This window comes from Labeo rohita, chromosome 4 (genome assembly GCF_022985175.1).
Source record: "Labeo rohita strain BAU-BD-2019 chromosome 4, IGBB_LRoh.1.0, whole genome shotgun sequence".
In the NCBI taxonomy this organism is placed as follows: Eukaryota; Metazoa; Chordata; class Actinopteri; order Cypriniformes; family Cyprinidae; genus Labeo; species Labeo rohita.
Window position 1 is genome coordinate 26,436,871 of NC_066872.1, and position 13,684 is coordinate 26,450,554.

The window sequence follows — 13,684 nt, forward strand, 5'->3', positions numbered from 1 at the left end:
GATTTAGGAATATATACAGTCTTGTAAAAAAGTTAATAAATCTGTTAAAAATAAAAAGTATACTCTGTTAATAAAATAAGTTCATTTTAATAATGATTTATGAATATATCTATCTTGCGAATACGATATGTAAAATAGTTAATAAATATGTTAAAGTAAAATCTGTTAATGTTATTTTTAATATTGATCTACGGATAAATCATTCTTGAGAAAATAAATTTAATTAATCGGTTAAAAATCTTTGCTATCAAATCGATTAATCGCAATTAATCGCATCCAAAATGAAAGTTTGTGCATGGGGCTGTATATACATATGAAAACAAATTATTTAGGATACAATTAATCACGATTAATCGATTTGACAGCACTATTACAATTCTATAAATAAGTGTAATGCTGTTTTTGAATATGAGTTGTGTCAATATATGAGTAAATGAGTTCATGTTACAATTTTTAAAAACTGATAAAATAACAGATGCTATATTTTAATACTGATTGATAAATCAATGTTAACATCAACTTAAATGGACATGAATTATTAGCAAGTGCCAGATGCATGAGTCTGGGAATTGGCTTAAATAACTCAGTAACTTCTATTTATATCGATACATGAATATTCTAAATAAACGTCACAAACTGCACAACCCAGCACTTATTAAAAGTAACTGAATTTGTTAAAACATTGCAAACATGTTATCTAAATGATCTATTTTACACATGAAAAAAAATGATATAGTTGCCAGTATATTTTAGAAAAAGCGCTACCAGCACATAAACTAGAAGATTATCATACTTCCACATCCTTGGCTTTAAGAAAAGTTTGAAAACCCTTAGTTGCCTAATAATAAGTAACCCAAAAGTGCAGTTTAACAGTAAACAGATAAAGTGCTCCCTCTACTGTTTACTTTGAGAAACGTCTCACTAATGAGCTCACACTCAATGGGTGTATTCAAACCATGAAATGTTGTCAGTATAGCTCAGGGCTAAAAAAAAATGTGCTTTGAATTACAGCCTACCCTTTCATTATTCAACAAGTGTTTAACTACATGTTAACTATTTGCCAAGCTTTGCTCAGTCTATGTATATAAACATTTACTTGCATTATATACCTAACCCCTTAATTAACAAACAATGAAGTTATGTATAGAGAGTAATGTTTTCAGATATTTGTCTAAAGGGTGTGTTCTGCACCAAATATAGAACGGAAAGAAACAGCCCCAGCTGAATGACTGATATTTTACTGAATTAGTAGAAAGGATACGTAACAGGAGACGTGTTCCCAATGATCCAGTAAATGGACAAATTGACCAGAAAGGCAATAACACCAGACAGCAGAACCATGACCTAGATGAAGGGAAAAATATCACAAATCAACCATTTAAAATACAATATAATACAACTCATCTTAATACTCAAAACCGAATCCTATATACAATAATTTTGTTTAATAAATAAAGAAATATTCACCTAGTAATAGTTACAGCCATAAACTGAACATGTGAACTTTTATTCAGTGGGGGGAATATATATATATAAGCATTTTTACTTCCCCCCACCCAAGGAAATCTAGGCAAAAACACAAGGCGCTCTCTGTGACTGTGTGTTTGTATATGTAAGAAATTCCTTTGGATATGTGCAGAGGGAGTGTGTGAGCCGTTGAAAGAACAGGCACTTTCTTGCTAGCTCTCTTACCAGTGCCTGAAATGACCAGGGGCCAAAGATACCACCCTCTCCGGTGAGGGGTTCGAAAAATGGCACCAGGACCAAGAGAAATGCTGAAGACATGGGTGCTTGATAATACAGTAACTGCATAGAGTTCACCTGAAGCTCATGCTGTTTGGCACCAACCCACTATAATGGAAGAAAAAAATTATTAAAACACCATTCAGATGCAGTGTGAAGTAATGAGTAATTATTTAGGGAAATTTCAGGAATGTCATCTTGGGATTTATGAAATTTTGTTTTAAGTAGTTCAGTATATATATATATATATATATATATATATATATATATATATATATATATATATATATATATATATATGTATATACATACACACACATACACACACACATACATGCACACACAATATTTTATATTTTTTATATTTTAATATTTTAGTATATATAATATAAAAGTCTTATTTGATTAAAAATACAGAAAAAACAGTAATATTGTGAAATATTATTGCAATTTAAAATAGTGGTTTTCTATTTTAATATACTTTAAAATATTATTTATTTCTGTGATGCAAAGCTGAATTTTCAGCATCATTACTCCAGTCTTCAGTGTCACATGATCCTTCAGAAATCATTTTTATATGCTTATTTATTATCAATGTTGGAAACAGGTGAGCTGCTTGATATTTTTTTTAAACCTGTAATACTAATATTCAGGAATATAATATAAAAGTCTTAATTGAGTAAAAATACAGAAAAAAACTGTAATATTGGGAAATATTATTTCAATTTAAAAAAAGTGGTTTTCTATTTTAATATACTTTAAAATATAATTTATTTCTGTGATGTAATGCTGAATTTTCAGCATTATTACTCCAGTGTCACATGATCCTTCAGAAATCAATGCTGGAAACAGGTGAGCTGCTTGATATTTTTTTTAAACCTGTAATACTAATATTCAGGAATATAATATAAAAGTCTTAATTGATTAAAAATACAGAAAAAAACAGTAATATTGTGAAATATTATTGCAATTTAAAATAGTGGTTTTCTATTTTAATATACTTTAAAATATTATTTATTTCTGTGATGCAAAGCTGAATTTTCAGCATCATTACTCCAGTCTTCAGTGTCACTTAATCCTTTAGAAATCATTTTTATATGCTGATTTATTATCAGTGTTGAAAATAGGTGAGCTGCCTAATATTTTTTGAAACCTATAATACTTTTTTTTCAAGAATATAATATAAAAGTCCTAACTGAATAATATACAGAAAAAACTGTAATATTGTGAAATATTATTGCAATTTAAAATAGTGGTTTTCTATTTTAATATACTTTAAAATATAATTTATTTATGTAATGCAAAGCTGAATTTTCAGCATTACTACTCCAGTCTTCAATGTCACATGATCCTGATTTATTAGCAATGTTGGAAAGAGTTGTGCTGCTTAATATTTTTTTGGAACCTGTAATACTTTTTTTCAGGAATCTTTGATGAATAAAACATTAACGAACAGCAATTACAAACATTTTTGTAACAATATACACTACCATTTAAAGTTTGGGTCAGTAAATGTTTTCATTCTTTCTTAGTTTGAAAGAAAGGAATACTTATATTCAGCAAGGATGCATTAAATTGATAAAAAGGTGATAGTTATATTGTTAGAAAAGACTTCTATTTTGAATAAATGCTGTTCTTTTGAACTTTATATTCATCAAAGAATTCAAAAAAGTATCACAGGTTCCAAAACAAATATTAAGCAACACAACAGTTACTAACATTGATAATAAATCAGCATATTAGAATGATTTCTGAAGGATCATTTGACATTGAATACTGGAGTAATGGCTGATGAAAATTCAGCTTTGCATCACAAAAATAAATTATATTTTAAATTGCAATAATGTGTTTTTGATCAAATAAATTGAAATTTGAGCATAAGACACTAAAACACTAAAAATCTTACTGATCCAAAACTGTTAAACAGCAGTGTATTTATTTATTTATTGCAGTCTGTTATGTTCACCAAATCTGCATTTATTTGATTAAAAAAAAATAGTAAAAACAGCAATATCCTTAAATATTTTTTACAAAGTAAAAACCGTTTTTTATTTTAAATATACTTTACTTCTGTAACGACACAACTGAATTTTCAGCAGCCATTACTCCAGTCTTCAATGTCACATGATCCTTCTAATACACTGAAATCATTCTAATACACTAATTTAGAGTTCAAGAATTTTTTCTTCTAATTATTATAGCGTTGAAAACAGTTGTGCTACATAACACGCATGTGAAAATCATGATGCATTTGTTTTTTTAAGATTCTCTGATGAATAGAAAGTTCAAACGAACATCATTTACAAATATGGTCAATATAATTTAATCTTGATGGATAAGCATTAATTCCTGTATACATTTTATATTAAGGTTATTTGAAAATGTCATATGCTATACAGTAAAATACCAGCATTGCTATATTGGGGGACATGACATTTTTAAAATAATGATAAGTGAAAATACAATAATACTTACCACTTGATACAGCGAGGTTACAAAGACCCCAAGTGTGGCAAAGACCATCCCCAGAAGATTGAACTTCACATCATAGTAAGAGTTCAGTATGACCCCTAAAGTGATCGGCACCTTTTTAATATTAAAAAAAGAAGAAGAAGAAAAAGAAATTACACGAAGTGGTGTAAAATAGCTGTTTTGACCCCATTACCGCATGTAACCATGATTTGCCATTATCAGAGCATAGTTCAAACTGATGCATGGCACGCTATAGAAATGATGGTTAAAATCAGGTTACAGTTATAATAGCACTCATTAATAATATCAGCACACATGATTACATTACGCAGTTGCTGTATAGAGATCTACTATACACTACCGTTCAAAAGTTTGGGGTCAGTACATTTTTATTTTATTTATTTTTTTTTTTTTTTTAAGAAATTAATACTTTTAATCACCAAGGATGTATTAAGTTAATAATTAAAAGTTTATTAAAAGTTAATAATAAATAATTTACATTGTTATAAAATATTTATATTTTGAATAAACACTGTACTTTTTAAACTTGTTATTCATGAAAGAATCCTGAAAAAAAAAAAATCACAGGTTCCAAAAAAATATTTGGCAGCACAACTGTTGATATTATCCAACATTGATCATTCTAATAATAAATCCGCATATTAGAATGATTTCTGAAGGATCATGTGACACTTAAGACTGGAGTAACAGCTGATAAAAATTCAGCTTTTCATCACAGGAATAAATTCTATTTTAAAGTATGTTAAAATAAAAAACATTATTTTATATTGTAAAAACATTTTGCAATATTACTGTTCTTTTCTATATTTTTAATCAAATAAATGCAGCCTTGATGAGCATAAGAGACTTCTTTATAGACTATTACAAGTCTTACTGACCCCAAACTTTTGAACGGTGGTGTATATTTGAATCATTTCCATTGCACACACACATGAACTAAAAGTTATTTTTAATTTTTGTTTATTTCCAGATTTTTAATGCAGTCTAAGATTTCATTATATACGAACAGATATTTTAAGATTTTTTTTTTTTTTTTTAACAGTCAAATAAATGAAAAGCCACTTACTACAGTCAGTTTAATCTTTGTGGAAAATGACTTTCTGTAGTACATGGTCTGGATGACTATGATCACAGGTGTTGTCATGGCCTTGGCCAGCTGATATGTTCCTATAGTGTTGCTTTGGAGAGACAGATTGGTGAAAACAACAAACCCACAGAAACTCAGAGCAAGCAGGATGATTTTAGCAGGTCTGAGACTCTTGGGAGCGAATATATCCATCTTCTGGAACATGAACAGCCCGAGCCATGTCACTACGAAATGAATGAGAGTCAGGGTCATGTTGGGAAAGCCATAGTGCACATAGATCCATTTGTTTAGGAACACTATACAGATCGACGACAGTAAGTTGACCAGCAGTCCTGCAATTATCCGGCTGTTTCCAAAGAAGTCAGAGAGTCGGGTCGCCATAGCTGAGCTCATTCAGACGCACTTTTAGTCTTCTGAAGGCAAATATTTCTGGAGAAACTGTTTCAGGTGTCTGCTTTGGCACTGCATCAGCAGAGAGACATAAAACTCCTCCGCTTTCTGTGGCTGAGTGTGTGAAAGCGCTTCGGAGCGGCTTTCATTATAAGACTGTCCTTTATGGAAAGCCGAATTCAGACTGAACACACGGGCGTGACGTACTCAAACGCGACCCGGCGCTCTCAAATGAGAGACGTGTCTGAAAGGTAACGATCCGCGGTGCAACTCTCGCGAGATTCACATGTGTGCAAAAATAATAGCAACAACGCGCATGTGCGAGAATTTCGCAGTAAGACGGTTACCTTTCTTAAGACAGCCGTATACTAGTGACACGCCACGTCACTGCTCGTATGCGCCGTCTGGTGGGCAGAGAGTAGGCAGAGATTCATGAAGAGTCCATATTGTACAGTTTTTTGTCTTAGTTGTTTCTTTTGGTTATAAACTCATTGATAATATGTCACACTATCATCAAGATCATTCTCATATTCATTTTTATTGCCTGTCAAATACGATTTTGTGTATCACAGCTGTCCAGAATCACTGTCTTCAGTGCAATGTTTGTTTTCTTGCAATGTTGTACTGCACATTCTGTAAAATTACACTATTCCACATGTTAAGGCATCAAATGAACTATGAGAATCAGGCTTAAAGGGATAGCTCACACAAAAATTAACCGGATGTCTATATAACGTCAGGTTGACGTTGGACATGATGTCAGACAAACGTTGCATTTTGGTTGAGAATAAAAATCGTGTTGACGTCAGTATTTGACATCAATTTGACGCTGACTTAATGTTGGATTTTGGTTACACAACCTAAAAACAACAAAATATCAACGTCAGCTGACATTGGTATTGGACATCAATTTAACGTTGACATTAAACGTTGAATTTACACTGAATTTTGGTCAGCCGACGTCACAACCGAAATTTAACCGAATATCAGTGTCTTATGACGTTGTGTGCCTGCTGGGAAAAGTCAGTTGTTAATTACTTTACCCTCATGTCATTCTAAACCCGTAAGACATTTGTTCTTCTTCGGAACGCAGATTAAGATATTTTTGATTAAATCTGAGAGCTTTCTGACCTTGCATAGACAGTAATGTAACTGGCACGTTCAAGCCCAGAAAGGTAGTAAGGACATTGTTAAAATAGTCCATGTGGCAATTAATCTTAATTTAATGAAAAATAATTACTTTATTTAACAATTTCCTCTCTGCTATGTCAGTCTTTGACATGCATTCACTAGAGTACTACGATGTATTCGTATGGTGCTGCTGACGCAGGAGCCGACAGCCAATGTTTGTTTTCTTGCAATGTTGTACTGCACATTTTCTTTAAAATTACACTATTCCACTTGTTAGAGTATAGTAAATGCGTCAAATGAACTATGAGAATCAGGCTTAAAGGGATAGCTCAGGCAAAAATTAAAAGTCAGTTGTTAATTACTTTACCCTCATGTCATTCTAAACCCGTAAGACATTTGTTCTTCTTCGGAACGCAGATTAAGATATTTTTGATTAAATCTGAGAGCTTTCTGACCTTGCATAGACAGTAATGTAACTGGCACGTTCAAGCCCAGAAAGGAAGTAAGGACATTGTTAAAAATAGTCCATGTGGCAATTAATCTTAATTTAATGAAAAATAATTACTTTATTTAACAATTTCCTCTCTACTATGTCAGTCTTTGACATGCATTCACTAGAGTACTACGATGTAATCATATGGTGCTGCTGACGCAGGAGCCAGCATTCTGGCATCGCACCTGGATGTGCTGCGTCTTGTTTACAAGCAGAGCAAGATACAAAAAACAATCTCCGTAAACAATGCGTGGCGAAAATAGATATAAAATAAATCTGTTTTACCAAATATAATAAGTGTAATATGTAGCATCCATCATGTTTTTTACTCTGGAGAAAAATGAGGAACATTCACCATTGAGCTCTTGTTCTTAATCATCCAAAATTAATTATTATGGTATGAAAGTTAGCAAAGAAACACACACTTCTGTGAAATAAGCATAAATGGCAATTAGGCTGAAAATGTGAAAATTCTAAAATTGGTTAATTGTTCAACTCTCCTGTTTTATTAATTTAGAGCAGAGGCCTTCAACCCTGCATCTGGACAAAATCAAAAATTATGTTGGCGCCAATAGCCTCGCGGTTAGTGTGACAACATATGGCACAACTGTGCTCACGGTGACCCGAGTTTGATTGCCGTCTTGAGGTCCTTTGCTGATCCTGCTCCTCTCTCTCCTCCCAGCTCTTTCCTGTCATCTCTCTGCTGTCCTATTGCAATAAAAAGCCCCCCAAAAATAAGTTAAAAAATCTAAAATTATACACTACATTTGGTTTGAAACTTACTTTGTGACCATTAGTGTTCTATATATGATGTTCTATAATATATATAGTGTGTAATATGAATTAAATTTGTATAGTCTACAACCACCAACTGACAGCTGTCACTGTCAACTGACCTACAGCATCAGTTGCATCACTTCACTGCCATTCACAAGCTGTGTCCAAATGAATAGGCACTATATATAGTGCCTTAAATAGGGCACTATTTTTAAGTAATTTGTAGTGGCTGCCGAAACCATAGTGGACATTATCGTCAGCGTTGGGGGTAACGCATTACAAGTAATACGCTAGTTACGTAATCAGATTACTTATTTTTTAAGTAATTTACAATAAAATATCTGAGTTACTTTTTCAAATAGGTAACACAAGTTTGCTCATTTATTGACTGGCAGCTCTCCTGTCTTCATGTTGAGAGAAAGCGGAAGTGAGGTGCAGAGACTGGGGCATTGTTAATTTGGTGTGAAAGGGCTTTTACAGTTGCCCAAAATAAATAACTTTTGGCTGGTTTTGTTATTAAAAACAAATACGCAAGCCCAGGTGACAAAAAGTGTAATGCAAAGGAATGTAATGCATTACTTTTCTTAAAACGTAACAAATGCAATTAGTTACTTTTTATGGAGTATGCAACATTGTAATGCATTACCTTTAAAAGTAACTTTCCCCAACAATGATTATTGAGTGCACACATTTCCATAATGCGCATCTAATGTACACGCAACGGCCAGCAAATACCCAAAATGCACTGTGAGGGTCGTGCCAAATGAATTCCCCCATCTCGCCAAAAGATGGCGCCCCCAATCATCAGTTCATTTATTTTCCAAACTGCTGGTCCAAATTTGCTCGCTCGTTTTCTTTCACTCCTTCAACTGGACTATATTAGTGGACTAATGGTATAGACCAACAAATTCTTTCCTGTGTCCTCATGGGATAGTAAAGTGTCCATCAGATGCATGCTTCAGAATTAACAGGTCTTCCATCATGGCTTTTTCACTGACCTAAGTATGCACTATTCACCTCACATACTGTTTTTCGTCCACTATGTAGTATGGGAGTAGGCATATGTAGATGCAGCGCCACTAGCTCCAGCCCTAATCAAACACACCTGAACAAGCTAATAAAAGTCTTCAGGATGAAGTGAAAAACACTGGCAGGTGTGTTGGAACTTGATAAAAAATAGACAATTTATAACATTTAGATATATAATTTTTGTTATTTGTACACTGACCATAACAATGGAAAGCTGAGAATAGTTTATTAGACTGACCTTCATTCTGGACCCCCAATGTCATCAATAGGTGGCAGCACAGTCCTACTAACTCACTCTTGCCTCGTGAGATGTTATAATTCAGACAGCACACTTCTCCTAAATATGTAAATGTCTTTTGTTGTAAAAATTGGACCCATTCCCAAAATCAATATGCAACATTCCCTACCACATCAATATGTTGATTTCTCCCGAAACTGCTCTCTCCCTCTCTCTTTCCCTAGTTTGATGACTGTAATAGCTCATGAGTAAAGATGTATTAGTTGCCTCTAACTGTGTCTGCATGCACGCACAACTTGTCCTGCAGACAGTGTGTTAGTGTGATATATCTACCAGCAGTGCATCGCAAATGAATGTGTGTTTTCAGTCATTCAGTGAGCTATGGATGCCACAAGCAATCGTTCATCTCCAGGCATCTGCATGAAATTGTTTCCCTCTTGAATCATTAAGGGGGCTTAATTGACTTTTTAAATGAGGATGAGCTGCTACTTGCTGTATTGATTTGAATTTCAAGGAAGTTCAGATCTGTGCCGTTACTAGTGGCCTTGATAGATTTACATTCGTCGTTCTTTCTCGTAACCAAATATGAATAATCCCTCCAGCCTGTAAACACCAGATTCCCTCCCTACAGTCTATATGAGGATATTACAGCCTTAGTGAGCCACTAAGCAACACATTTCTTTATTGTTTCCTTTCTGTTTTCTGTAGCTCAGCTGGTGAATTATTGTCATATTGCAGTTAACACTCAATCAGGTGTTTGAAAACTTTGAACTTTACTTTTACTTTTTAATATTCCTTTAGTATTATTTTAATTACACTAATTTCAATTTATATGACAGTATAAACATTCTGCTAAAATTTGGTAAAATATAGTTTGAAAAACTTAATGCTGACTTAATGTGGCATGGTGCAATGATGTTTACTAGTTTCAATGGTCTAGGCAGTTACGAGCCTGGTACTTTGGCCCTGAGGTGATAGGAAAATCTGGTTTCTTATTAAACTCAGCATTAACCTTTTCAATTAAAAAGATATCCTGTAGTTTTGTAACACTTTATACACAATTGACACTTGCCCTGTGACGATGTTTACATGGTATCATTTAAACTATGTTTGTCCTCGCAGCTGCATTGTGGGAGATGAGGCTGTGGCGGCCAGATCAGCAGTTTAACAGAAAGACAACATGAAAATAAAATGAATGAAAACAGCTTGTATGTTTAGGACAGGGTCTGCCTTTTTGGTAATGAAATACAAGCAAGTGAATGACAGCTCAAAACTCCTCCTAACTCCACACACACTCAAACTCTGTCCCAAAACCTAGTTAGCTATTTATGTGACATGGCTTCCGTTATTACGCAATGGTTGTATATTTTACAACTTGTCATTTTATTTCATTTCGGGATATATTGTTTATATGAGCTCTCAAAATCTGCTTTTTTGCCTTAAATTATACTGACAACAATCATAGTAATACTGGTGATACAATATAAAGTCACATGATAAATTAGAGTTCATCATAAGTAGCCTCTCCATAAAACATGTTGCATTTCGATCGTGCACAAGGTCATAAACACCAGGGTAGCACACAGGACACTAAAATAATGTGATAAGAACTACCTGATCTAATGACAAAATATGTAATAATTTAGCAGGGGTTCGAAAATGGACACAACACTGAATGTAACAAGCTTGCTCAGCCACCATGACTCATGATAAAGATAAGAGATTGAAAAACAAGCTAAAACAGCATGCTTGCGATTATGTTTTTAATATCAAATTCACTTTTGTTCATACTATTGAGTAGGTTTAGGTGTTGTGCAAATGGTACATTATTGTAAAACGTCACAGAGCATTAGAGTTATAGCACCACTCAACGGACGTTTCAACTTAGAACTGCGGTGACACGTACAAAACCAATGTCACATATAATGTACCATATGCACGTTCATCTGTTCTGAGGTAAAAAAAAATTGCTAATCTCTTTTAGTGCCAATCAGTTGACATTTCTGTTGGAAACTGCGGTGATATATACTTATTTGTTATATTATGTACAGATTTTTACTATATACTTAGTTAACGATTAAGAGTTTTCAACAGTCTTTTTCTGCAAAATTCCATTTAATTTACTTTAATGAGCTTTAAATGTACATTCAGTACTGAAAGGTGTCAGTAAACATTGTTTCACTTTATTAAAATGCTCTTCACTTTCACTTTCACGTTACTAAAATGCTATTTTATCACAGATTTGTGCAGATTTATTAGCTTAGCCGCATGCTAATATCAGACTCTATTTGATTCAGTGGTGAACGTTAAAGAAGTTTCTCTTAGTTCTCAAAGTTAGTGTTAGAGTTCTGCTTTATTGTCCTTTTCCGGAAATTTGGTTTGGATCCTAAGCTAGAACAATACACAACTTAACATAACAGTACAACACAACAAAATTTAAGAGAGGGGAAAAATACATGCTTAAAAGAAGGCAGCATTTATTTGCAATAATATTAGTTAGATGCTATTTATACTACTTAATGTAAGTGGTAGATATTTGCACCTCAGTGTTGTAGTATATTATAAAACAGTATGCAGTAATAACACATTTTGAGTGCAAATTATCATTTTTAATAAAATTATTAAATTGATGCCACCTTATTGGGATTATTGGGATTATTTCCTTCATTTTACTGAATATAAATGCTTTTAAATATGATATGTGATGTGAAAAGAGAGAAGAACAAATCTGGCAAAAGGTGGAGTGGAATTTGGGTCAGACGCTTTAAATAGTCCCTGCTATATGTTTTACTACCTATGCCACCGGAGCCATCGTTTAGCAGGCATCTTTTGTAATGTTGTCTAGCCTAATCACACCATGGTGGGCGGAGTTAGTGTAAATAGCCTCTGCCAACAAGGCAGGCTATTTGCACTTAGTATAAATAGAACAATTCAGTGTTTGCAAACAGTGCAACAGTGCAAACTGGTTTTGTTTTGTTTTTGTGGGCGGAGCCTATCTGGTGGCAGAAAATGACAGTTTTCAAGTGGCAGTCTATGGAAACCATGGATTAAAATAATAAAGTAAATTGGAGTTTATATTATAAAATTCTGACTTTATTCTTGCAATTCTGATATTATATCTTACAATTCTGCTAAACTCTTTATATCCCACACTTCTGGATTTTTTCCCCTCAGAATGAACAAACTCACTATTGTTGAGTTAAATTGGGTTATAAAGTCCGAAATACAAGATATAAACTTGTGTTTGCGAGAAAAAAAGTCTGAATTGTGAGATAAAATAGGTAAATGTAAATGATTTGCATTCCGATTCTGACATCCAAAGGCACAAGAATACATTTTAACTCTTTAACATTTCACTCCACTTGTTACCAGTGTTTTTCTGCCACCACAATGCGTGACGTAACTATGACGTCTACTCCAAATTGGTTTGTAGACATTATGTTAAAGGAATACTATACATCTTACTATTTAAAATGTTAATAGATACTGGTGCGAGTGATTTTTTTGTAACAGTTGCTTTTACGTAGTGGAATGGTATAATGCTTTCCTCATGGTAATAGTTGATACTTTGGAAATAAAACATGGTTTGAATCATTCACTAGATAATAAGAACAAATATGAACTAAGAAAGATGGAGGCCAAGTCATGACATTGGGAAAAAATATTTATATCATGGCCACGAATTAACAATTAATTCCCAAAAATATAGCAAAACGTCAGCACAATCTACTAATCCGTTCGCTCGTTTGAAGTAAACCGTGGATAGGTTTTACTGGCTTCTATCTGCAATTTAGTAAACTCATTATCTGAGAAAAGACCTCTATGGCTGCTCTTATGAATAAAGTTTGACAGGACGGTAACGGAAATATAGCCTGTTCCCAAAGAGGGTGCAATAGGCACCATAAACAAGTAAGAATGAATAAGTTCGCTATATAGTGTTTTATGAGATTTTATTTCGGTTATGTTGCTGCCTTCAGGCTATGTAGACTGTTGACAGAAAAATGACTCAGTAGGTTTTGGAATAGAGCTATTTTTTTTTTTTTTGCCTTCATTAGCTGCATTATTCCAGCTCTTCCTCCTTTCCCGACAGTTTGCTAGTCAATCTACATGAGGAATATGACATCCAGCACTCTTACAACTCTCAAAACATCTTGAAAAGGACTATCAACCCCCCTCCAGTCTTTCTCGCACTCTGTTTAAACATGCCACGGCGCTGAGATTCCGTTTTTAAAAAGGCTGTGAATATTCCAAACATGACAAATGAGATGTTCACCATTGTCTAGGACCGAACAGTTATATCAGA

At 33.5% G+C, this 13,684-nt stretch overlaps 1 protein-coding gene across 1 annotated transcript in view; it reads right to left on the reverse strand.

Annotated features, from left to right (window-relative positions):
* The window catches only part of slc35e3 (solute carrier family 35 member E3), an 8,829-nt gene extending 2,861 nt beyond the window's left edge, over positions 1 to 5,968 (reverse strand). The window contains exons 1-4 of the mRNA XM_051107003.1: positions 5,303 to 5,968; positions 4,219 to 4,329; positions 1,693 to 1,851; positions 1,262 to 1,344 (exon numbers count right to left, since the gene is read on the reverse strand). Coding sequence (XP_050962960.1) covers positions 1,262 to 1,344; positions 1,693 to 1,851; positions 4,219 to 4,329; positions 5,303 to 5,716 — 767 coding nt within the window. The 5' untranslated portion in view covers positions 5,717 to 5,968. The remainder of the gene's footprint in view (positions 1 to 1,261; positions 1,345 to 1,692; positions 1,852 to 4,218; positions 4,330 to 5,302) is intronic.
* Positions 5,969 to 13,684: the final 7,716 nt, after the last annotated feature.